The sequence below is a fragment of the Spea bombifrons genome, chromosome 11 (genome assembly GCF_027358695.1).
Source record: "Spea bombifrons isolate aSpeBom1 chromosome 11, aSpeBom1.2.pri, whole genome shotgun sequence".
NCBI classification, from domain to species: domain Eukaryota; kingdom Metazoa; phylum Chordata; class Amphibia; order Anura; family Pelobatidae; genus Spea; species Spea bombifrons.
In genome coordinates, this window is record NC_071097.1 from 28,566,477 (window position 1) to 28,590,459 (window position 23,983).

A 23,983-nucleotide genomic window follows, 5' to 3' on the forward strand; every position below is an offset into this window, starting at 1 on the left:
ATACCCCATTATCTCAAAACGGCATAGCGTTCGACTTATAAATTAGCTTTAAAGAAAGAAAGAAGTGGAAGGAGACAACTGCTTAAAACGGACATCTACGAATATGGCCGTACAAAACACCAATTTATATAAAATATATAAAAACAGACAAACAATAACTCTTTATAAAGGTTATAGGGATAAATACACGGGAACTCCACAAGCATCGTTGCCAAATACTCCGTGTCGGGGCAGACTTGGTCCCAGTTGAGCGGCACCTGGCCCTTTCCCCAAGTCAACCCACCCTTAATTGGGGGACATATGAAAAACCATAGGCGTGCTAATAAATATTACGTTGTTACCCTATATAGAGAACCATTTTTCGTGGAGCCCTTTGGGCGACGCATACCTCGGAGCTTGTTGGAACAGGTGTAGGCGTGCGATCGGATATGGTGCCGTTGTCTACCTCTTGAGGATCTTGTAATGGTTTTAAGGGATCATTTTCTGGGCCGCTTCTCTGTTGTAACGATGCTTTATATTCTGCTACAACTAGACGAGGAAAGAGATAACGTTAACGATTATTATTCACTTTTATCACATTCATTCAGCAAAAAAACTTTTAACACATACTGCCCGGCAGCCCTGGGGCATTTTCCCCCTGGAATAGTCTGTATAGTAGCTGCCTGATAAAAGCCACCTAGTAGTGAGATAAGCATTGGCTAAGCCTAATGGGAGTTTTACTTTACAGCAGTGGGAGCGAGTAGGTTTCGGGGTCAGTTGCTGCAGACTATAACTTCCATCACGCACGCATTTCAAAAGCCAATTTAAAAAAATAATAATAATTAAGTATGGATTTTTATGCAATTTTTTTGTATTTTTACCCCACAAAAACAAATCCTAAATTCCAGAAAAAAAGTTTATTTTATGCACCCAGCCGTTCTAACAGTCCCAAGTGTGACATCGTAAAGGTCAAATTTAAAACTAGAATAAAAATACTTAGCAAAACCAAACAAAAAACATTTCAATGATTCAGTTATGGGAAGAAAATGACTATTTTTTTTTTCTCCTAATGTATCCCTGGTAGAAATCCAACTCACAGCGCTGCCAACAATCATTAACCACTGGCAAACGTTACTGCAAAATTCTTTAAATCCTTATCTTTCTTCTAAACTCGTGCAAAGGTAAACATGACTCAGTCTTCCAAATATCCTCGTATTTGGCCTTATCAACCCCGTATGATAGATCGCGCCCTCAAATCCCACCTTCTGTCGGCCTCAGAGTTCATTTCCCTTCAAGGATCAAATTCGGTTATCAAAGCGAGCGGTTCAGGTGGGGACCAATTACGCAGCAGCGCCCGCAATTACCTGCGCGAACGGCTGCCATAAAATTAGAAAATCTGAACTCCTTGAAATTGGGGCTCTCAAATTTCATTCTCTGGGTCTTTCTCGTTTTTATTTTTATTTTTTTTTTTATCTATATCAAAGTTCTGTCTTTTGAATCCTCAATACTCCTTTGTCACGTAATGCTCCACCATTTATACGAGCTGGTCGTTCACATATTTTACACGCAACCAAGACATGCCGTAATGGTCTAAACGATTCCACCGACACAACAGGATAAAAGCCACTCGAGTTCCCGCACTCAGCCTCACGGCATCTGGTGTCTCACCAGGTTCAGACGAGGAAATGTTGTAAGACACAAATGTTCACACTAAACGTAATTGCCCATGATCCATTCCATCCATAATGTTTCTGCGTGCATTGAAAATGACACTTGGACAAAATGCACAAGGCACCGTCGGCTATTAACAGTGCTCGCCAGATGGAAACCATGCGCAGCCCCCGCTGTTATTAACACATACATATGAACACCATTATTGTCTACAGACGCACACTGACACTTGGATTCATCATCCGTGGAACACTGAAACCAAAACCAAATTCTCTGTCTGAGCGCCGCTCAGACCTCACAGTAGCTTTGTAAGAGGCGTCCTGCTTTTTCGACATTAGACACAACAGTATCTGTCCAAAGGACACCCCAAAGCCAGAAGTAAAAGCTCTGAAATTTATGTCCCAGCATCCAAACTCAAACATCTGTCTTCACTTCTTGCTTGGAAAGTCCGCAGCTTGAAAAACATGAAGGAGGAAAGACACACGAAGGGCTGCAGGGAATTGTCAGCTTCCAGGTTTTGGTCGAGCAAAACGGACGCTCGGATGTTTAGCGAGATTTAGGGACATGGCATCGGTTCTGGATTGGGGGGGGCGGTAAATAAACCATCTATGATGTGATCAGCAGATATTTCAACAGCTCAATGTTAATGAACAAGCAAGAGGACGTTTCCCAGTCACAGCAGAGCCGGTGAAGGACGTTTAACCCTTTAAAAGGTGAATCTACAACCTAAACGGTGCATACGACACAAGAACTAGAGAACAGACAAAATATCTCTGAGCTGCCGTCTCCGCAACGTCCCCGCTGTTCAAAAACATAAGAGCTGCTCACGCCAATGAATCATTTATACAGCACATTGATTCAGTTTAATCTGAAACCTGTCTTCAACCCACTTATTTTGCTTATAATTTACATGATGAGGTTTATAGCTGTGGGTCTGCAGAAGAGCTCCAGTGACGCCCCAGCAATTAAAAGCATAAGACAGTAGGGGCTTCCGTTTAATAGATCATTTAGCAGCATCCCCTCTATGCATTTGCCTCTTTCTCCCATTCCCCAGCCCCTTGACTGCTGAAACATCTCTAGCTCACCAGCATAAATACAGGGTATACTCCCCGCCAGCCAGCTTCAGCAGTGATTTCTGCGAGAGTTACAGGGGTGTAATGAGACCCCACCGTGCATGCGCAGAGCGAGCTTCCCTTTAACTATGTAAGGGGCCAGTTCTGCCCTTCTTGCTGGAGAAACTGCCAGTTTTTACATACAAAGAAGTCAGCAAACAGACTCTCCTACAAGCAAACTCCCGTGTGTTATGCTTTATTAATGATGAAGCAGATCAGCAACACTTTAGCTCCCTGGCATGGATTTATTTCAACTGTTGAAATAAAGCGATGAACAGAGTACAATGCACCATCCAGTCCTTTTTCCGTTACGTGATCACCAGATAACACCTTCATATGCAGACCAAGGATGGCATTTCTGGGTTCTTACATTATGTTCCTGCAACAGCTAAATGTGGCATGTGCAGCTTAAAATAAAGAGTGACACTGCTGCCATCTAGTGGATTTTGTGTGTATAACAGCCATATACCTGGCAGGTCAAGGATGCAGGATATATTGCGCACAGGTAGCACCCACACTGCTTAGGTGTTTAGTGAAAGGGGCCAAACCAGGAGCTCGACAGCTTCCTAATGTGTCCCTACAGTCATGTAATTATTTAGTAACTGTTTGGCTATGGGGGGCACTCCCTGCATACATATACATTGTATTTCCTTAAATGACTCCTTGGTTTGGGAAATAGTTTATCCAATCAGTTTCACAATATTTTACTTAAAATATCAGCAAATGGGTACAGTGAAGTTCAACAATGCACAACATAATAATGAATGTGATGTATCCAGATAATAAACAATCTACAATGATTAGGAGACAAAGCATACACGTTCGATAGGAAGCACACTGCCACCTAGTGGCACCGTACCAAATAACATAGGTATGCAGCCCGATAGGTGCACCGGACAGCTTCTATGCTAAGCTACCTCTACTGGATATGTTTGGCAACTACATGTTTTTTTTTTTACTATTTATTGGAACTTTAGTACAATTTGACATTTAGTTAAAATGTCATTATTCAGGAAGTGCCGTTCACCTGATATTCAAGATGGTTTATTTTTCAATTCATTTTTTTTTTATGTGATTAATTCACACTTTAATATAAAAACATAGGCATTCAGTCTTATTAAAAATAAAAAAGAATGAATATCATAATGATAGATCATAGAGAAGGGCTCTGCTTACCTCTGTAAAAGTCAGCGTTCCTCATGAACAAGGTGCTGTTGATAATGGCCAGAACCCAGCACACGGGCAACAGATAAAGAATACAAATCGAGCCCAGCATGAACCCATAGAACCTAAAGGGAAGCAAGAAAACACATTACGAACTTCTTTATGGGGACATGACAGGCGTGAAAACCAAGAATCAAGCATCAGGAGCCTTAGTACAACTCAGGCATTCCATACAATCCGCTTTCTACCCATGTCAGCTGTTATCATCCAGAAAGTAGGTGCTGAGTTATTGAAAACAGAACAGCAGCCAATGGGGCTGACAAGAGGGTGCGTTCTTTATTTTTGGAACCCATATAGAAATAATCTAGACATTACAGCGGCAAAGTACAATTATTATATTATAATCTCGATTTCTAGACATTACAGCGGCAAAGTACAATTATTATATTATAATCTCGATTATAAGACGACCCCCCAAAATCTGAATATTAACTTATGAAAAAAAGAAAAAGCCTGAATATAAGACGACCCTGTAGGAAAAAAGTTTTACCAGTAAATGTTAGTTCATGTAAACTATGTGAACAATTGTTTGTTAATAAAAGCTATGATTGAGAAAAATATTTTGTATGCATAATAGTTATGCACATCTGCCCCCAGGCTTGCCACTCTGCCCCAGAAATGCCTTATACCCCATATATGCCACTGTGTCCCATGATATGCCTTTTAACCCTCTAAATGCCACTGTGCCCCATGATACGCCTTTTAACCCTCTATATGCCACTGTGCCCCATGATATGCCTTTTGACCCCCTATGTGCCACTCTGCCTCCAGAAATGCCATATACCCCTATATGCCACTCTGGCATTTAGGGGGTTAAAAGGCATATTATGGGGCAGAGTGGCATATAGGGAGGTTTAAGGCATTTCAGGAGGCAGAGTGGCATTAAAGGGGTTAAAAGGCATTTCACAGAGCACCTCCAGAAATGCCTTACACCCCCCATTTAACACTCCCCCTCCCTCCTCCAAACTTACCGGTGCTTCTGAGTTGGGGGGGCGCATAACACATGAGGATCCAGGTCCCCTGCATCTGAGCCCCCGGTGCTTAGTCCGGGCAGCATGTAGAGCTCCACGCGAATCGCGTAGAGCTCTACACGCTGCCCGGACTAAGCACCGGGGACTCAGAAGCACCGGTAAGTTGGAGGGGGGGGCATAACACAGGAGGATCCAGGTCCCCCTCCAGGTTCCCTGAGGAACTCACTGCCTATAGAAGTGGTACCATTAAACTCAATTGATCCCTTTTTTGCGGAATATACAGGGCTATAAAGAATAAACAAGGACATGATTACGTATAGTTTGTTTGTTCAGTGAAAAATAAGACCTGAGAGTCAGGAATAATTTTTTTTTTCTGTTCTTGAGTCACAAAAAAAACTAGATTTCCCCACAGAAAAGTGAAGTTGTGTATTAAGAAGAAAGAGGAAATGATTGCATTCTGAGTAACGCTTTCCCGTTTTTACCACTATATTTATACCGCCTCCATGGTAAAAGTACAGCGGGTCTGTCGTTTCATTTCCAGATACAGATATCTCTTTTGAAAAGTTGTCAGGAAGGATAAAAATCGCAGAGCAGGTTTCTGTATCTAATACCCGGTCAAGAGCTCTTATTGTTATCTACAGAAAAGATCGTTTTAGCGCTGAGAAGGTTCTATTTCATTTTCTTCCAATAATCTCCCTTTATCTGCAGACCTGGAGGCCGCTATTGTTGTCAGTCACGTGATATTTTGGGTGAGTTTTCCTGCTAGAACAACACAGTAAGCTATTTCTTTATGGCAAAGCTAATGACTTTGGTCCTCCATAGACTTTCATTAGAAAGAGTGCCCATCTGGGTGATTAAGACTGGGCCATTCTACTACCTAACCAGTGACTTTCATATCCTTTGGTCCTGAGGGTTTTTTTTTTTTAACATATGTTGGTTAAACAAGGATTTTCCTTTTACCATATTTGAAGTGCCCACAAAAATAGACATCGTAAAGATATTAATTATTTGTGTTAATACGTAAAAAAATAAAAAAAATACAAAAATTAGTGATTTTGCTAAAGATTTCTTCAACATGGTAGGTGCCACTGCTGAATAATGACTCAATTTATTTTTGGCAACATCCCCTTATTACAGCCATATACCCCTTTTGGATGCCTGTGATGTCACAAACTTTTTTCTTTTTATTTATAGTTCATTCTGTGCTGATCACACTGTGATGAGCAAGCAGGGCTCCATATCCCCGCACTGCTGATTGCACTGTTTGTGATTAGCCAGCAGGGGAAGCCATCAGAGATCCCAGTAGGGTTTGGACAGACCTTCTTGGGTTTCTTCTCTCTGATGCGTGATCAGGCATTCACACTGTAGTTTTGCAACGGCAGTCTCGCCGAGCGCCATTACTCCTGATCTGTAGGCAGTAAGCCAGCAATCTCCCATGCAGCAGCGGCAGACAAAGATGTGTTCTATCATGCGACCTGCACACTACCCTGGGAGACCTCTAAAGTGTAGCTCCGCAGTGTCTCATAGACAGGCTGCAACGGGCAGAGAGGGTGTAGGGGGGGCTTCAATACCAATTCATATTAATGTTACAAAATAACAACTGCTCCTATAAAAAATAGTATTACCAAAAATATAAACATCACTAGTATGAAAACCATGCATTAACGTAGAAAAAAGTGAAAAAAGGCAGAATGTTGCAGATGTCTAGGAACGCAGCACCACTGGATTACCACGTGTAGGAAAAAGAAATAGAATAGCCAAAGTTTGTATCATAACCTTCTTTATCAGTATTAACAGGGCATTACCCTGGGGATATATTATTATTATTATTTATTGTATATTCAGTACAAATCTAGGCTTGTCCTCAGTGTTTACGCACTGCTTGTGTGCATGTTTGAGGAAGAGAGCCCCGTTGCATTCTTTTCACTGGTTTGCTTACTTACCGCACAGACGTGGAAGGATTCTGCCAGTACAGGACTTGGTAAATTTGCTCACAGCTGCCACAGATCATGTGCAACATGCCATCGAGGTGAACCAAGCTGCCGAACACAAAAGACAACGGTTCTACAGAGCTGATATTTTTTTGCTTATAGCCTCACATCGCACAAACAGCGTAACGGGCTGCACAGAACTCCGACAGTCACAGAATCGACTTATTTAACGATTTGCTTACAAGCTGCGGAACTCCGTCACAGCCTCCTGACGGGAAAGCTTGACTTTCTGCAGCTCCTCTCGCCGGATGCTGTAATATTTTCTCCGAGCGAGCGCAGGTTCGGGGAGATGTATTTGCGACATCTCTTGCAGATATCCAATCAGTGCAGGAATTGAGATGAGAAGAGCGAACACAGTGAACCATGCAACTACAAGAGAAGTCAAGGGTTAATCAATAAGTGACCCAAAGTGCACTATTAAGGACTGTGTTGCACGATCTCTATTAGAAACTCTTTACTTCATCTTCTAAAGGTAAGTGATAGCATCCCCTCTGTAAGAGCAGATCAGAAATGCCCACGTTTACATGCTCACCGACACACGTTAAAGATCGGTTATAATTCCGGTTATGCAGCCAGATAACCGCAGTAATAGACGGTGGACGTCTGTCCATTCACTCTACTCAAGCTCCTTACTGTCATTTCTAAACAAAGGCACGGCGGTCATGTGCGGCCGCACACCTGTCAACTGTGACACAGGTCGCTTGCACTAGCGATCCAGCCCTTGGCAAGGCACACGTCTTTTGTTAATACTGTTTGCTCGGTGAGGTTAAACATACACCCCATCTGTACCTTCGCACAACACAAAAGACCTTATTTCTAGTCTGCAAACAAAGTGTATAGCATGAACATAGTTGTAACATTTGCTTTATACTTCATGGTTTACCTTCTGGCCAATGTCCACCGCAGGAACCGAAGAAATATTTATCTTTACAGGCTGTTCTATCCAAATTGTTAGCAAAAGTTATTATATATATATATAATATATTTATATAAGTAGTATGTATATGTATATATGTGCGTGTTTTTATTACACCGTTGTGTATGTTATGGCAAAGAACAAGTACCCATCTCTTTTTAAGCAAAACTAACTATATAGTATCTTTTATAAAGTACAATGATCTTACCTTCGTTTAGAGTTAGCAGCAAAATATTTAGTGTAAAACACGTTAAAAAAGAACAGATGGGCATCTGCCACCTATGGAAATAAAATAAACAGAAAATGAATTCCTTCACATAAATGAAGAAAGCGCGTTTCCGCATTGCTGGAGAGATTTATAATAACGCAAAGGGGCATTTCGTTTTTACGAGCATTCTATGCCAGGGCGCACGTTTCGCAAAAGACAGAGGTCCCCCTAAAAACATGGCAGTGAAATAAGAGAACGTTTTGCCCTCGCCGAGGGTTGGCAGCCGATAGATCTCTCTCTATGTGTTCTTTGACTACAATTCAAACGCTGACCGCTCAGCCTCATGATTCTTGCAGTTCTTAAAAAGATAAAGATCTAACCCATATGATGCCATTTAGACATAAATCCCCTTAACAAAGAAAACAGTCGTTTCTATACATTGCTAAGTGCCTACTTTACCTGATAATCGTTAAGTTAATTAAATATCTTGGCAAGTATCCGTAAGAAATAAAAGTCTGGGAATACCTGAAAACCTTCTTAGATTAAATGCTATGCAATCCTCTAGAAAAAAGATTTTAGATAAATCTAATCTAATTTAATAAATCTAATTTCCTAAAGGTTTAGGAATATCTCAGAAATGTCGTAAGCACAATCCATATGATGTCATAGTCCTTAAAGTCCTTTGCATGGATTCTAGTGTATTTTACTGCATGCAAACAGGTGCAGGCATTCCTTAGTTATTGGCATTCTTGTGTGTCATATAACTCCTCCCTCGGTTGTCTCTCCTGCTCGCAGGAAGTGTACCATGGTATGCTTCCTGCACATGCTCAATAGAACTCCCAACGCCCCAGGTTCAGTAAAGAAAACTGTGCAGGGCTTCAACTAAAAACACTAACTTTCTGAGCAGCAACTTCGGTCATGTAGCAACAGCACACATCATACATGCGCAGGGTTCAGAATACACATGTATCTGTCCCCAATGCACGCTAACCTAGTCCTGTGCAAAAAAATCATCTTTAGAATTGGATAATGTGTAGAACGTTAGTAGATTGTAGACAGTCTACTGTGTCTGAGGCCATTGGACCCTAGGATCAAACACCCCCCCACACAAATTTAGGTATGAGGACAATTTGTGATGACGTTACCGCAACAGGTATCTGATTCCGTCCCAGATATCCCTGACGGGTTCCAGATACATTTCTATTCTCTTGTAGGAAACCACTAAATTGAACAGGTCAAAGGTCTGTGACTTGGCAGTGCTCTGAGGAGACTCGGCTCGCGACTCTGTCATGGTGGGGCTTCCCTCCGACCAGCTTCCGCCACCCAGCGACGCCGCATCTCTCTCTGTAGCCTGCATGCTAAAAAAAAAGGGGATAAACTCATTATAGGGATAGGAAATCAGGAGTATATATCGTACTTTATATAATAGAGGAAGAAAGTGCTATTTTTTATGACTTTTCCACTACCAAATTACAAAAATGGACACAGCCACCACTACGACCCATGGCTGCTGGTCCAGATAGCCAGCGATCAACAGCATCCAAAAAAAACAGAAAGTAGTGAACGCATGGCACATCCGACCAGCTAAGGTGGCAGTTGATAAAACAGATTACGCAAAGACACCGTACAAGGATACATGCATGACTTTTTAACTTGTGTTATTATGTGAAATCTTATGCTGCCCGGGAACTAAGATATTTAATACTTGTATTGCTAACATTTTTCTTTTGTTTGCTTTTCTTTTGCTGTTCTGTACTTGGAAAATTGTGGTGAAAGAATTAAAAAAATAAGTAAAATAAAGAAATAAATAAAAAGGAACTGATGTGGGTTTTTTTGTTCCAATAGAGAAAGGACAAAATATCGGACAACTGGAAACTGTTTGGCCCTCACTAGCACGTTTCCAGACAGTAGGAATCTGAGCTCACATACAAGTACGGACAGTGATTCTGATTGTGAAGGTTGAAATGTGGGCTTATCACCAGAACAACCAATGAAATGACCCAATCCGCGGGACCAGTCTATTGGTTACTATGGCGACAAAACTACTCTGCAAAATAATGTATTTATACACAACTCCCATAGTTACCAACACTGAGGAAAGTTATAGGAAATGAACGGAGCTCCAAAACAAAACTTTTTTTGTTTTTTTAGTTCGGAACACAAATGAATATTATTATTTTACCTATTCTGGGTTAGGATTGGATATCTTCAATCTAATTTCACCCCGCTTGGTGTGACTTCTGGTTGTTTGTGAAATTAGCACATAATACACCAGAAGCATTTCAGGAAGTAGGATTATCTAGAAAACGTTACAAAGGTCAAATTTAATAAAAAGCAACGCTAGATAAACAGCATTTTTTTTGTTTGTTTTTTTTAAGGCGCACTAGCTACATGAGGGACATGAAAAACACGTGACATTGCGATAAAATAAGTCACAATCCCTGTCAGATGTATTTCTAAGAACAAAAAGTTGGAGATCTAGCAATTCAGCCCTGTTACAAAACGAAGGCGATATTAATGTTCTTCGCAACTTTTAGGTTTTTTTTTTTTGTTTGTTTTTTTTAATCCACCACAACTTTCAAAACTGCCCAGTCCCTTTGATATTTCACAATTAATTGTGCAATTACTTTAACTGACATTATTACATCACCAGGGACCCACTTCAATTGATATCCACCAATAAACGCACAAAAGAAAATGTATTATTATTAATTGATTTATATAGCGCCATCATACTCCGCAGCGCTGTACAATCCATAAACCGGCCCTAACAAGGTAGTGCATCGCATAAGAATCGGGACACAAGCGGTAAACACGACCCTGCAAACAAGCTTACAATCTAGATGTGCTTTTTTTTGTTTGCATAACTTGGGACGCAATGTATGAAACTGACTCAATCAGTGTATTTAAAACAGAAAAAAATATGAATTACAGCCAGGTCAACAAAACGATTCTGACGGTAAATTAAAAGAAAGCTGAGTGATATGAGTAATAAGTATATATAACATAGTAATATATGACTAACGCACTTGCATATGTCGTCATGGCAACGTAGTATTATAATTAAAGTGGCCAAAGCATTGAAAACTCACTTATTTATTGGAGAGGAGGCAACATTCCAAACATTCTTAGCTCAAGGAACGGCAAACACAACCAGTAAGTGACTTTATCTTGCTTTGTTGTGTTATAAAGGGGCTTTCTATTAGAGAAACTAAATATCTAAATTAAAATGTCACATTTACTTTTTAGAAAACAGTACTTTATATATTCCAGGCGGTTTTACACTACGAAGATCCACGCGTCCAACCGAAATATCAAACAGAGAAGAGAAACCTCCCCTAAAATACATATTTATGACGCTAATAAGGAACATCACAGATATGTTATTTCTTAAATAGCCAGAATTTACCTTTTAAGGTTCTGTTGCAACGACTTTGATGAATATAAAACATTTACTAACAATTTGGACGCCTAACACTATATTAACATATTTATTCAGAATTCTTTAAATCTAGTTTTAAAGATTTGACAGAAGAATGACACTGATTGGATGTAGGATCAGATTGCCATTGCACCATGTAAATTCAAGAAAGTGCTAAAGGTGTCATTATCCTGTACGTAATGATATAAATCAGGCATATTAACTTAATAAGATTTATTTCACATTTGGTACAGAAGCACTTTTTATTTATTGATATCCAACGAGCACCCGACAGCAGGTGGTACCACACACTTTATTTTTAAATGATGGTGAAATTTTAACAATAAAATATAAGCGTTAATCTAATTTTACCTGAAACGTAACAACTATTTGATACAATGTTTAAACACTTTAGTTTTCTTTGCTAAACACATACTTAATAGACTGTTGCGTGTCAAAAAAATTAAAGATTGTACAAAAAAAGGGAATATTATTTTCCATGTTTGATAAACACAGTAATAATTGTTTAAGTACACAGATTAGCATCTTGGGATGTTTTATTTACAAACTTTTTACTAAAATCTGTCCGTTTAATAAGATTATAGTCAGACCGGCCTGAGCTGCAATTAGCCTAATGAATGTTCTCAACAGAAATAAATATATAAAACTTTAAAGAGTCTTCACCTCCTGTGACCGCCATGGGAGTTCTTATGTATTCTAAACTATATATTATTGTTTATTGTTTTACATAGCGCCATCATATTCCATAGTGTTGTACAACGGGCAAACAGGACATATACAATACATGATACGATCTTGCGAGGAGGAACCTCTTTACCTAACGTATCGGTTTGTCTGTCAGTTCTAGTTTTTTCGGACCCTTTGAATGCATGGACTATAAGAAGCGCTGTGTATATTATTGGCGCTATATATATATAAAGGGTGATAAGATGACAAGTGCTGAAGGCTCCAGGGTCACCAGATCTTTATAACCGCCGGTCAGCTCCATGTATGAACACTCTGGGACTCGCTGTAACCTTTGATGATCCCACTGACATAGTTTACTTAAACTGCACCCTGTGCCTTTAATAACCCCACGCCTCAAAGAGGTTCTGCAGCAGCACAGACGGCTATTTGTTATTCTAAGAAGTAACCCCAAGACATAGACTCTCTGCATTTAAAGACACAGGGCCTGCTTTATTGAATAAATGAGTTATTACACATATGATACAGTATATGCTGAATATAGTGAAGCCAGACTGCCTTTGTACATAAAGGGTCACCTTTTCTGTCTATTAATAGCTTTAAGGTAACAGCTTCAGAATAATACAAGGTGGGGGGATCCAAATGATTCTCTGTGCATCTGAAGGGATCCCCCAAATCCTAATCCCCTGTAACATGCACTCTCTAGCATGCTGGAGGAGGCAGACAGGTTGCCGGGTGATGACACATGCCAGCTGCACAGCACATACATGTTACACACATGACACCCCCGGCCTCTTGCTGTCCCCATTCGTCATGCCGGTCTCGCCGGTCTTACCTTCTCTTTCACTGGCACATTATTCTCAGTCCTTTTAGTTCCTATTCTGTGGATTCTCTCAGCATTTCCTGTTCAGAGTCATTGTGACGTCACAGAGGAACCAGCGGCTCAGGCTGGGAGTGGGCAGGGCCATGAGTGCCACTGTATTAACTCTGTCGCTGCTGAGACAGATGGGCTGGGCAGCTAGTAGCTCATCAGCTGGGGCTGGAGGGCGGCGGGCGGTATTTACTACTGGAGGCAAATAGCTTAGACTGAAATACTAGACAGCAGTAATGGGTAGAGAGTCATAGGCTTGGGATTTAAAGAAGTAGTGTTCTTTTTAATGTTATTATTCCTAACTTAATAAATGTTGTTCTATCCAAAATATAGAATGACCAGATTTTATTTCCTGTAAAGAATGCCAAAACTAGAGACCCGGCAAACTTTACTGCAACTCTCATCATCCTCAGCACACACATTATAGCCCAACACACCAGTGAGATCAGTGTGTATTGGGTAATAGGAAAGATCAGAGGACTTAGATGTCATTTTTATTAAATTTTTTTATTTAGTGTTTTATTTGCAATTTTCAATGTAGATTTTGGAGCTGTCTATGGACATCAACTGGATCTTTTCTGGTGCTGGTCTGGACTGGAAGTCAGTAGAAGCAAACAATGTGCATGTGCTGGTCAGCAATATGGGAAATATTTGCTGGTCATCATAATAAGTGGTTACAGACTTGAGCATTTTTATAGATTTTCTCCCTGTTTGGAAGCTGCAACCCCAACGCTGCAAGAAAACTACAACATTATCGAGTTACTAATCACTTGCTACTACTATAAAGTTGTTATTACACATAGCCATTTGGACACTTGGATAAGGCGTGTGGAATTGAAATGATTTAACTGTAGCTTGTTTAATTAATTCATTTGCTACGGTATTCAACAAAAAGAAAGCAGTACCAGATTTTAGCTATTTTGCAAAGCAATAAGATAGTAACATAGTTATTTAGGTCGAAGATCCCAAAAAGAAAAAGATCCCCACTGTTGATCCAAAAAAAGGCAAAATGGAAATCACTGGATCAACAAGCAATAGCTAATCATGTCCTTACAACTAGTTGTATCCCAGTATCTTCTTCTAAAAACACATTTGATAGCACAGCCTCTGCAGGTGATTATTATTATTATTTATTGTTTTATATAGCGCCATCAAATTCCATAGCGCTGTACAATGGGTAGACCGGACATAACAAGTAGTTTGTAACATAACAAATTGACTAACAGAGACAACAGGTGAGGAGGGCCCTGCTCAAACGAGCTTACGGTCTAGGTAATAAATTCTTGCTGCTTTATTATTCATTATAAAAGATGAAACTTCATGTATTACTTTTACCCGTTAGGGGTTATTTAAAGGGACACTGCCATTGTAGTTTCACTGATTTCAATTATACATTATGAAGGCCAAGTACCTTTAAGTTTCTGCTGCAAATCAAGCTAGGTTGGCCCATTCACAGAAGGGGATTGCATTGGGTCATATAATGCAACATTATGTGACCCTTCCTGAACAGCTAACTGCTGTGCACCAGGATATGACATCATGCACACATACACTACCCAACAGCATACCATTACACATACACTACCCAACAGCATACCATTACACATACACTACCCAACACCATACCATTACACATACACTACCCAACACCATACCATTACACATACACTACCCAACAGCATACCATTACACATACACTACCCAACAGCATACATTACACATACACTACCCAACACCATACCATTACACATACACATACACTACCCAACAGCATACCATTACACATACACATACACTACCCAACACCATACCATTACACATACACATACACTACCCAACAGCATACCATTACACATACACATACACTACCCAACAGCATACCATTACACATACACTACCCAACAGCATACATTACACATACACTACCCAACACCATACCATTACACATACACTACCCAACACCATACCATTACACATACACTACCCAACAGCATACCATTACACATACACTACCCAACAGCATACATTACACATACACTACCCAACACCATACCATTACACATACACTACCCAACACCATACATTACACATACACTACCCAACAGCATACCATTACACATACACATACACTACCCAACAGCATACCATTACACATACACTACCCAACACCATACCATTACACATACACTACGCAACAGCATACCATTACACATACACTACCCAACACCATACCATTACACATACACATACACTACCCAACACCATACCATTACACATACACTACCCAACACCATACCATTACACATACACTACCCAACACCATACCATTACACATACACTACGCAACACCATACCATTACACATTCACTACCCAACACCATACCATTACACATACACTACCCAACACCATACCATTACACATACACTACCCAACACCATACCATTACACATACACTACCCAACACCATACCATTACACATTCACTACCCAACACCATACATTACACATACACTACCCAACACCATACCATTACACATACACTACCCAACACCATACCATTACACATACACATACACTACCCAACACCATACATTACACATACACTACCCAACAGCATACCATTACACATACACATACACTACCCAACAGCATACCATTACACATACACTACCCAACACCATACCATTACACATACACTACCCAACACCATACCATTACACATTCACTACCCAACACCATACCATTACACATACACTACCCAACAGCATACCATTACACATACACTACCCAACACCATACCATTACACATACACTACCCAACACCATACCATTACACATACACATACACTACCCAACACCATACCATTACACATACACTACCCAACACCATACCATTACACATACACATACACTACCCAACACCATAACATTATACATACACTACCCAACACCATACCATTACACATACACTACGCAACACCATACCATTACACATACACTACCCAACACCATACCATTACACATACACTACGCAACACCATGCCATTACACATACACATACACTACCCAACACCATACCATTACACATACACTACCCAACACCATACCATTACACATACACTACCCAACACCATAACATTACACATACACTACCCAACACCATAACATTATACATACACTACCCAACACCATACCATTACACATACACAAACATTCACTAAAACAACAAACACCATCATTCACCATCAACACTATAAATATCCATGTCTATCCATTACTGGATAATACTGGGAAAATATTGTGGGTGTAATCTGTGTGCTCGGGCAAGTCCTTATATACATATTATATAGTTAAAATGGTATGTCTAAAACAGACCTGGCTGCATATTTCACAGAGGTGTTTTATAATTGCTTCACTACTTGTATCCCTGTCCCCACCATGTGACCCCCTAAGCATGATTGCTGGAAATGCTACTGAGCAGAGATGAGTGAGTGTGTCAGGATTGACCAAGATGCACACAAACCAAAAGATGGAAGGAGAGGAGGCACTTTACTGCTTATGCGTTTTGCTTCCTTCCTTGTGAGTTGTGCTCAAGCCCAGCTCCACTCATCATGGTTGGCAGTCCATAATGTATATATCAATATATATGGCAGCACATTGAAATGCTTCGTTTCACTTTAATTCCATTGCAAACTTCCAGTATAGTGAATAAACCCCAGAGAATTGTGTTTGTGTTGTTTGTGCATGTAAACTTGAGCTCATGAGTGTTAAACAACACAACCTATTGTACCATTTTTCATTTCTTGACATTCCCTGGGGTCTCTTTGTGAAGTAATAAGTAAAGGATCATTAATAATGCAGTTGTGCTATTTAAGTGCCATGTTGAAAAAAAGAAATTTGTTGTATTTAAGGTATGAGGCAGTGATGGTTAATACAGGATAAAGAGATAACAATACCCATAGAAAATATGTAAGATAAAATAGTTGCTAATAGTTACATATAATAGCAAATGCTAACACACATTATGAAGAGCCCTTTGATTGTATGTATTGATATACCATATTTGCTCGATTATGACATGGTTTTTTGTCTTATATTTGAGGTCGACTTATAATCAGACCTCAAATAGATGTCTGGCTATAAGATTACAATCCAGATCCCCACAGCGCTGCAGGGGAAGAGCTGCAGGGGACCTGGATCCTCCTCTATGGCAGCCGATGGATGTCTGCACGATGTGCGCACAGACAACCTCCGCTTCTGCTTTCACTTCCGCTGGGGCTTCTATGACGGAGCACCGGCATGACATGACCTTCTAGTGCTCAGTCATAGTAGCCCCGGTGGAACTAATGAGCAGCGGAGCTTTTCTTCGCACATCACACAAACTGGTTGCCCCCACTAGACACCAAGGAGTCAGAAGCACGGAGGACAAGACTAGGGATGCATTGGTAAGTCAGGGGGGCATATGGGGGGAGGTGTAAGGCATTTCTGGAGGCAGAGTGGCATATAGCAGGGTACAAGGCATTTCTGGGAGACAGAGTGGCATATAACAGGGTATAAGTGGCAAGCCTGGGGGCAGATGTGCATAACTGGGGCAGGTTGGCAAATAAAAGAAAATAAAAACACATTTGGATCGTGAACATAGCCAAGGTCATACACATGAGATCAGAGCGAAGCACACGGAGCTTTAGCTGCAAGCAGACTAACAGGAACCAAGCCAAACAATGCAAAGGCCCAGACTCAAGGGCAGAGCAGGTATAAAAGTGCAGAGCTAAACTCAGGTACTCAGGTAACTGGGCTCAGCTGTCCCAAGTAATTAGAAAGGGGTGCTCTTGAGAGGGAAGGGTGGCCACTAGTGGCTGCAGGTAGACATGACAATAAATAATTATCGCATAGTCCAGCCTGGCAGGGTGGAAACCTGACAACAGCACTGCATTTATGTTTGTATGACAGTGATGTAAAGTCAAGATTTTATTGAAGACAGGAGGCGAATATTACACTTTATCTTTCTTTACTATTCCCATAGCATAGCAGCAGTACAGGAATTAAACAGTTACATTTGTAAAACTAAAGAAATCAATCCACCAATCACTATACAGGAACACATATAACTATAAATTCCTCTTTCTTTGTATATGCACGGACCCAGAAACTAAGATCAGTAGACCACAAAAAAGCAATGAAGCGTCATGAAACTGGAAACAGGATCATTAGCCTAATATAATAAAACAAAAAAGAAAAGCAAATACAGGATGGTTAGCAATTTTGTAAATAGGATGGGACAATATTCACCTCCTGTCTTCAATAAAATATAGACTTTATTCCACTGCTTTAGCAAAATTATAAAATTTACTGCAGACAGGAGGCTCATATTATGCAAGTTTAAAGCAACGAAAATAATTATAACATAGGTGATATAGAAACCTGTAGACAACTATGGCCTCCCACTACAGGCCTCCATGTGTTTTAGCCACCAGGTTAGTTCTTTTTTCCCATTTGAGAGAACAACATCTGTGTAGAGGAGACCTTTCCGAAGATGTTGCCCCTTCAATTGTTGTAGGGCTAGATAATAGAGAGGAGCTGGCAAAACTGGATGGGGGCCAAAATCATCCCAACTATCCATTCTTTATAAGACTGAAACAAATGTTTATATCAAATTTATCTTAGAACTTATGTAGCATAGAGTGGTCTGTAAAGAAGTTATCGTTAATCCTAAAAATTCTATGTGTTGAGATGGAATGATGATGGACTTCTTGTGGTTTATGAGGAAATCAGAAATATATTTATTTTATCCCTGTCCCCACCATGTTCCCCACCTAAATATTATTCCTGGAAACACCTCTGAGCAGAGAAGATTGAGCGTGTCATAGAGTGGCCCAAGCTGACCAAGCTGCACATGGACCAAAAGATGGAAGGGTTGAGGCACTTTATGGCTGTAAATAGAGCACCTTTTCTAGGGTAAAATAATGAAGAATATTACCATGAATTATAGGCGTTTTGCAAACTTTATTTGGAATGGAAGGCCTGGGACATGCTGCCCTTTTATTTATTATGGGCAATCCTATCCAGGGATTTGCAAAGCCATAGTTCAATATATTTTATGACATAGGTAATGGGAACCCACTCAGAGGATCTTGGGTGTCGTATAAATTCAAGAACAAATAAAAGTTCACTCAAGTCATCCATAAAGACGTTATCCTCAATAAGCTTAGATTTAAAATTAGGAATACATGGACCCTAAACATTTAGTTTTTGGCTCATCCGTAGGTTCGCCGTCAGGGGTTAAAGGGCCGTGCAAACGACTCTATTGGTCACCTGCAGGGGCCTTCTCTGGTTGATGACCAATAGGCTCACTTGCATGGCCTTTTTAACTCCTGACGGCGAACCTACGGATTTCCACTCCCGTTAACCCCTGTGATGCTGCGTAGATAACGGGACGGAAATCCGTAGGTTCGCCGGCAGGAGTTAAACTTGGAGTGGGGAGACAGGCCAAGTTCCCCATCAGGAGTGCAAGCAACTCTATTGGTCGCCTGCAGGGACCTCCTCTAGCATCAACCAATTGATGCAGGCGACCAATAGGCTCACACGCACAGCCCTTTAACTCCTGACGGTGCAACTTGGCCTGGGGAGACCCTCCTCCCACAGTTAAAGGTCCGTACAAGCGACCTACATACAGACTTTTATCTCTTGGAGTGAGGAGACCAGTGGTCTCTCTCGGCCAAGTTGAGGCACCAGGATTTTAAAAGTCTGTACAAGCGACTCTATTGGTCACCAGCAGGGGGCTCGTCTGGCATCAACCAATCCCCGCTCCAAGAGTTAAAAGTCCTTTAACTGTTGGACAAGGGAGACCATGGTCTCTCCCGGTCAAGTACTAACAGTATTTAAAATAATAGACGAGCTTTCGGGAGTCCTCCCTTTATCAAGTCAAAAGCATCAAAAGCATTGTCTATTATTTTACGTACTGTTAGTCCAATAAAAAAGGTATTACAAGATTCTGCAACATTCAGGTTTTTTTGCATTCTTACCTAAAAGCACAAAATATAGAAACGAATTTAGCAATATTTGTGTCCAGCAGAGTGCAGTATCGTCTCATAGCATCACTACATTCTCCTACATCATTGCTTTACCTACCGGCATGATATAACTAGAGAGTTCCCAGTATTTTCTAAAAATCCAGTCCTCAAACTTACAACCAGGCTAAAAGAAATGGGTTAGAGGAATAAATAAAAAGCGGCGCACAGCCGTTCCAAACCTGCTGTCTCGTCTGTTGCACGCATAGCCAATGATTGTAATAAAAACAGCAAATTGTTGAATATTTTGTGTTTTTATCGGGTGATTTAACATAAAATGTTGACTTATGTGTCATTTTAAATGTTTGGCCCTGTAAGCCGCAAATACTCGCTGCTGCCATTCCAAATAATTACACAATATGATAACCTTTTATCTGTGTTAATACATGAATCCGGGATAAATGTGTCCTTGCAATCGCATTTTATTGTGCATTCGTTTGTAATCAGTGACTTTATTCTGGACCATTTTGTTATAACACGACAACTGAAACAATATTTTTCTGGTGAAATAACGTGGTCTAGATTACAAAACGATTTCTTATTTTGAACCAAGTTAAATATACAAACCTTTGTTGTGGACCCAGCCCAAAATTACATAATATATATACTTTATAGAAACCGCCATATGGAGAGGATCTTCAGGTCACCGAAACCCTATTTACCTAGGCGACTTACCCCTAATAAACGACCATGATAGAATACCATAAAATAGATTAATCATGAGGGTAAACCTGGCTGCCTCACGCACTCCCCATTATCCAATGAAAATTAGAATTTTAGCCTCATGGCCGCGCTTGCCCTACTCCCCGCGTCTCACGTTTTACGGTTTAGCTCCCGCCATCACTGTAACAAGAGATTGAGTTGCAGAAGATGCAAATATATGGGTCCCATGGTCCCCCCTCTGTCATTAGTAGATATATTTCCCTTGGTACAAATATTTAAATAATTTGCATTATATTCCTCAACAGAACAATAATCACTAAGGAAGAGATTTCTTTTTCACACATCAGTAGGAGTTACTCCCCAAGTCCGTGTATTCTATATACCGTCCATTCTTTAATTCATGCAACTGTATGGGCATTTAAGAATGAAATAAATCACACATTTCGAGGGCGAGGGATTACGAAAAGCCTTGGAAAAGGGAATAAAATGGTAAATGATGTCACATTCTGTGGGGAAAGCTTTATTAAGTGTTACGGATGTTGCATTTGCATTTGGTTTAAAAACTTTACACATTGAATGTAGTAATACATAAAAGGGGCCAATGAACTGTGGGCCCCCCTGAGAGCTTTAGCACGAGATAGATTGAGGGGGGATTCATAAAACAAGGCAGCTGTGCTGGGTTTGAATTGTGATATTGCTAAATAAAATATACATTTTTTTAGTAGTTCCATTGATGGAAATCTAAAAGGAAAGTCCTATGGGAAAAAAAATCCAGCCTTTCATACAGTAACGTAGACTGCCATTGACAAAAAAATCTGTTCTTTTCTCATTTTGTTGCAATACTTTCCATAAAGTTTTGTTTATTGGTATGCTTTGTTGGATGTTTTATACAGAGATCGGTGTTCTCGCTGGGGTAAACTCATAAAACCTTAACACTAGCAATATGTAAATAAACTTTTAATTAACAAATCTGCCATTTATATCGACTCAAAAACTGACTACAATTTAACCCGTACTATTTTAATCAACATTGGGATCCTGTAGCTTCGACTGCACAAGAGGTCAGAGGGCAATGTTAACTCATTATACCCCAAAATCCCACACAGTTTACTTTCCAGTAACACGACTCATAGGGATTGTGATATGGAAAACACAGGGTTAACCTAATAAGAGGTTTTTTTTTTTATTAATCTCCAAAGTACGAATAACCTTTATTGCCATTCTCATGTATGTATAAAGCTAGCCGGGGAAATGGTTAACCCCATCTGTTCCAGGATTTTACTTGTCCCTTGACTCAGCTGGTGCAGGTGTGGAATTTGGCAATGTGTTAACATATTCCCTTTAAACGAGGACATGCAGGACAAACACATTATTCCAAAATTATCCCGTAAGGGTGCGTTTTCATAATTGCCCCCTTTAATGGAAGAATATGGCAGCCCTAATTCCAGCTGTACAATGTTAATTACACTACTGCTATTAAATGGCAGGAGGGGAAAGCATATCGATTTTGGTTCTAAAAGGATGGTTTGGATGGTCGGACTTGGCATAACAAGGTCTCCTTGGCACTTTAAGGTATATCCAGCTGGGGGCCACACATTGTAGCTCCAGCGGTTGATCAGTAGAATATATGGGGTGCTGACGTCCACCGGCCCACTGGGCATTTACTCTGTATGCCAGATGGCCAGCCCGGGCCTGGTGGTTTGTACTCCATAAACGTAATCCAAAGGCTGATTGCATTAACTGGCCCTGGAATGTGTCTCGAAGCAGGAGTTTATTTTAATCAATTGTAATTTAATGAGACGTTGTTTAAGGCGGCTTCACTTATGTTACCCAATCACGCACAACCAAATCGCTTATTTTCCTGCATTCATTTTCTGTTAACGCCTTCACGACCAGGGGGCTGAGTAACACATGGCAGAGCCTAGAATTTTCCATTTAATGTACATGAAAAAGTAATGTTCACAGACGTCAGCTACCTATACAAAGTATTACCCGAGGCAACAGAGCTACGATAGCCTTCTTATCAGTATAACGCAGGGCGTGCTGCAGTCGGGTGATATGTACATTATGGATTCCCCGGCATTGCCATCTGAATCCATCATAAAACTTCAATTATGCTTTAATCAGTTTCAGTTTAAAAATAATACAAAACAAACATAAACTCATCACTTTAACCCTTTAGAGAGTAGGCAATTATTCAGTGCATTATAATCAAATGAGCCTATGTTAAGCAGGAAAAAAAGAAAGAAAGAATAGTAGAACAGTGACAAATGTGTCGTTCCTTTGCAATACCTGCTTTTGAATAAAATAATTGTGATCATCTCTGGAATGGATGGAACCAAGGAATATGTGTTTTCCATTCATTAACGGTCCCTTAGTCTTGTAATTAATTTGTTTATTTTGCTGAAACTTTCCCTGACTGTACAAAACGGCTCCAAATGAGGCATAGAATCGATGCTTCAGTAACAACAATATGTAGTGCCCTAGGAGAAAACTAATGAAGTGATTTCTGGCTCAACCAATTTACTATCAGCTTATGGTATTCATGATAATTGAATTCAGGGGAATCAAACTATATTCCAAGAGACCAAATAACACGACCAGCTACTAATAAAATGTAGACATGGAATGTCAGTTGGTTATAAACCAAGTACGAAATTGAGGACCCCCCCCCTGCCTGGAGAGAATAATAGGACTACCAACATCAGCATTGTTACATTTATATAGTTTAGATACAAATTCTGATTTTTCCTAATGGTACTGGCAGTAATTGTCATTAGAGCGACATGTGACTGTTTTGGGTCTATGATTTTGACTCTTTTTCTTAATGTCATTTTAATGATATCATTTAACATAATTTTTTTTTTCAAAAAAGAAATTATCCACAAGCATATTAAATATGATTAAATTCAAAAGCTAGATTTGTGGATTCGGAAAAGTATGTAGTTTTATCTAAATCAACATGGACATATCATAAGGTGTAAAATTAGGTTTATTATAAATACTAAATCATTTTAATATTCGATAATCTGGTCATAATGTATAAAAAATACAACATGCTGTTGACCATTTTTCAACAACTAATAACAGATTTATTATGCTACATATATGTCAGTGACAATAGGAAATACATATGACATGGCCATCCAGTTCATGTTAAAGTGGTGTTTCAATTAACGGCCCC

At 40.0% G+C, this 23,983-nt stretch overlaps 1 protein-coding gene across 4 annotated transcripts in view; it reads right to left on the reverse strand.

Annotated features, from left to right (window-relative positions):
• ZFYVE27 (zinc finger FYVE-type containing 27) overlaps positions 1-13,128 on the reverse strand; it is a 31,890-nt gene extending 18,762 nt beyond the window's left edge. For all 4 annotated transcript variants that reach the window (XM_053450382.1, XM_053450381.1, XM_053450380.1 and 1 more), the window contains exons 1-7: positions 13,034-13,128; positions 9,218-9,430; positions 8,073-8,143; positions 7,131-7,317; positions 6,901-6,996; positions 3,939-4,051; positions 389-528 (exon numbers count right to left, since the gene is read on the reverse strand). In XM_053450382.1, the coding sequence (XP_053306357.1) occupies positions 389-528; positions 3,939-4,051; positions 6,901-6,996; positions 7,131-7,317; positions 8,073-8,143; positions 9,218-9,429 (819 nt within the window). In that variant the 5' untranslated portion in view covers position 9,430; positions 13,034-13,128. The remainder of the gene's footprint in view (positions 1-388; positions 529-3,938; positions 4,052-6,900; positions 6,997-7,130; positions 7,318-8,072; positions 8,144-9,217; positions 9,431-13,033) is intronic.
• Positions 13,129-23,983: the final 10,855 nt, after the last annotated feature.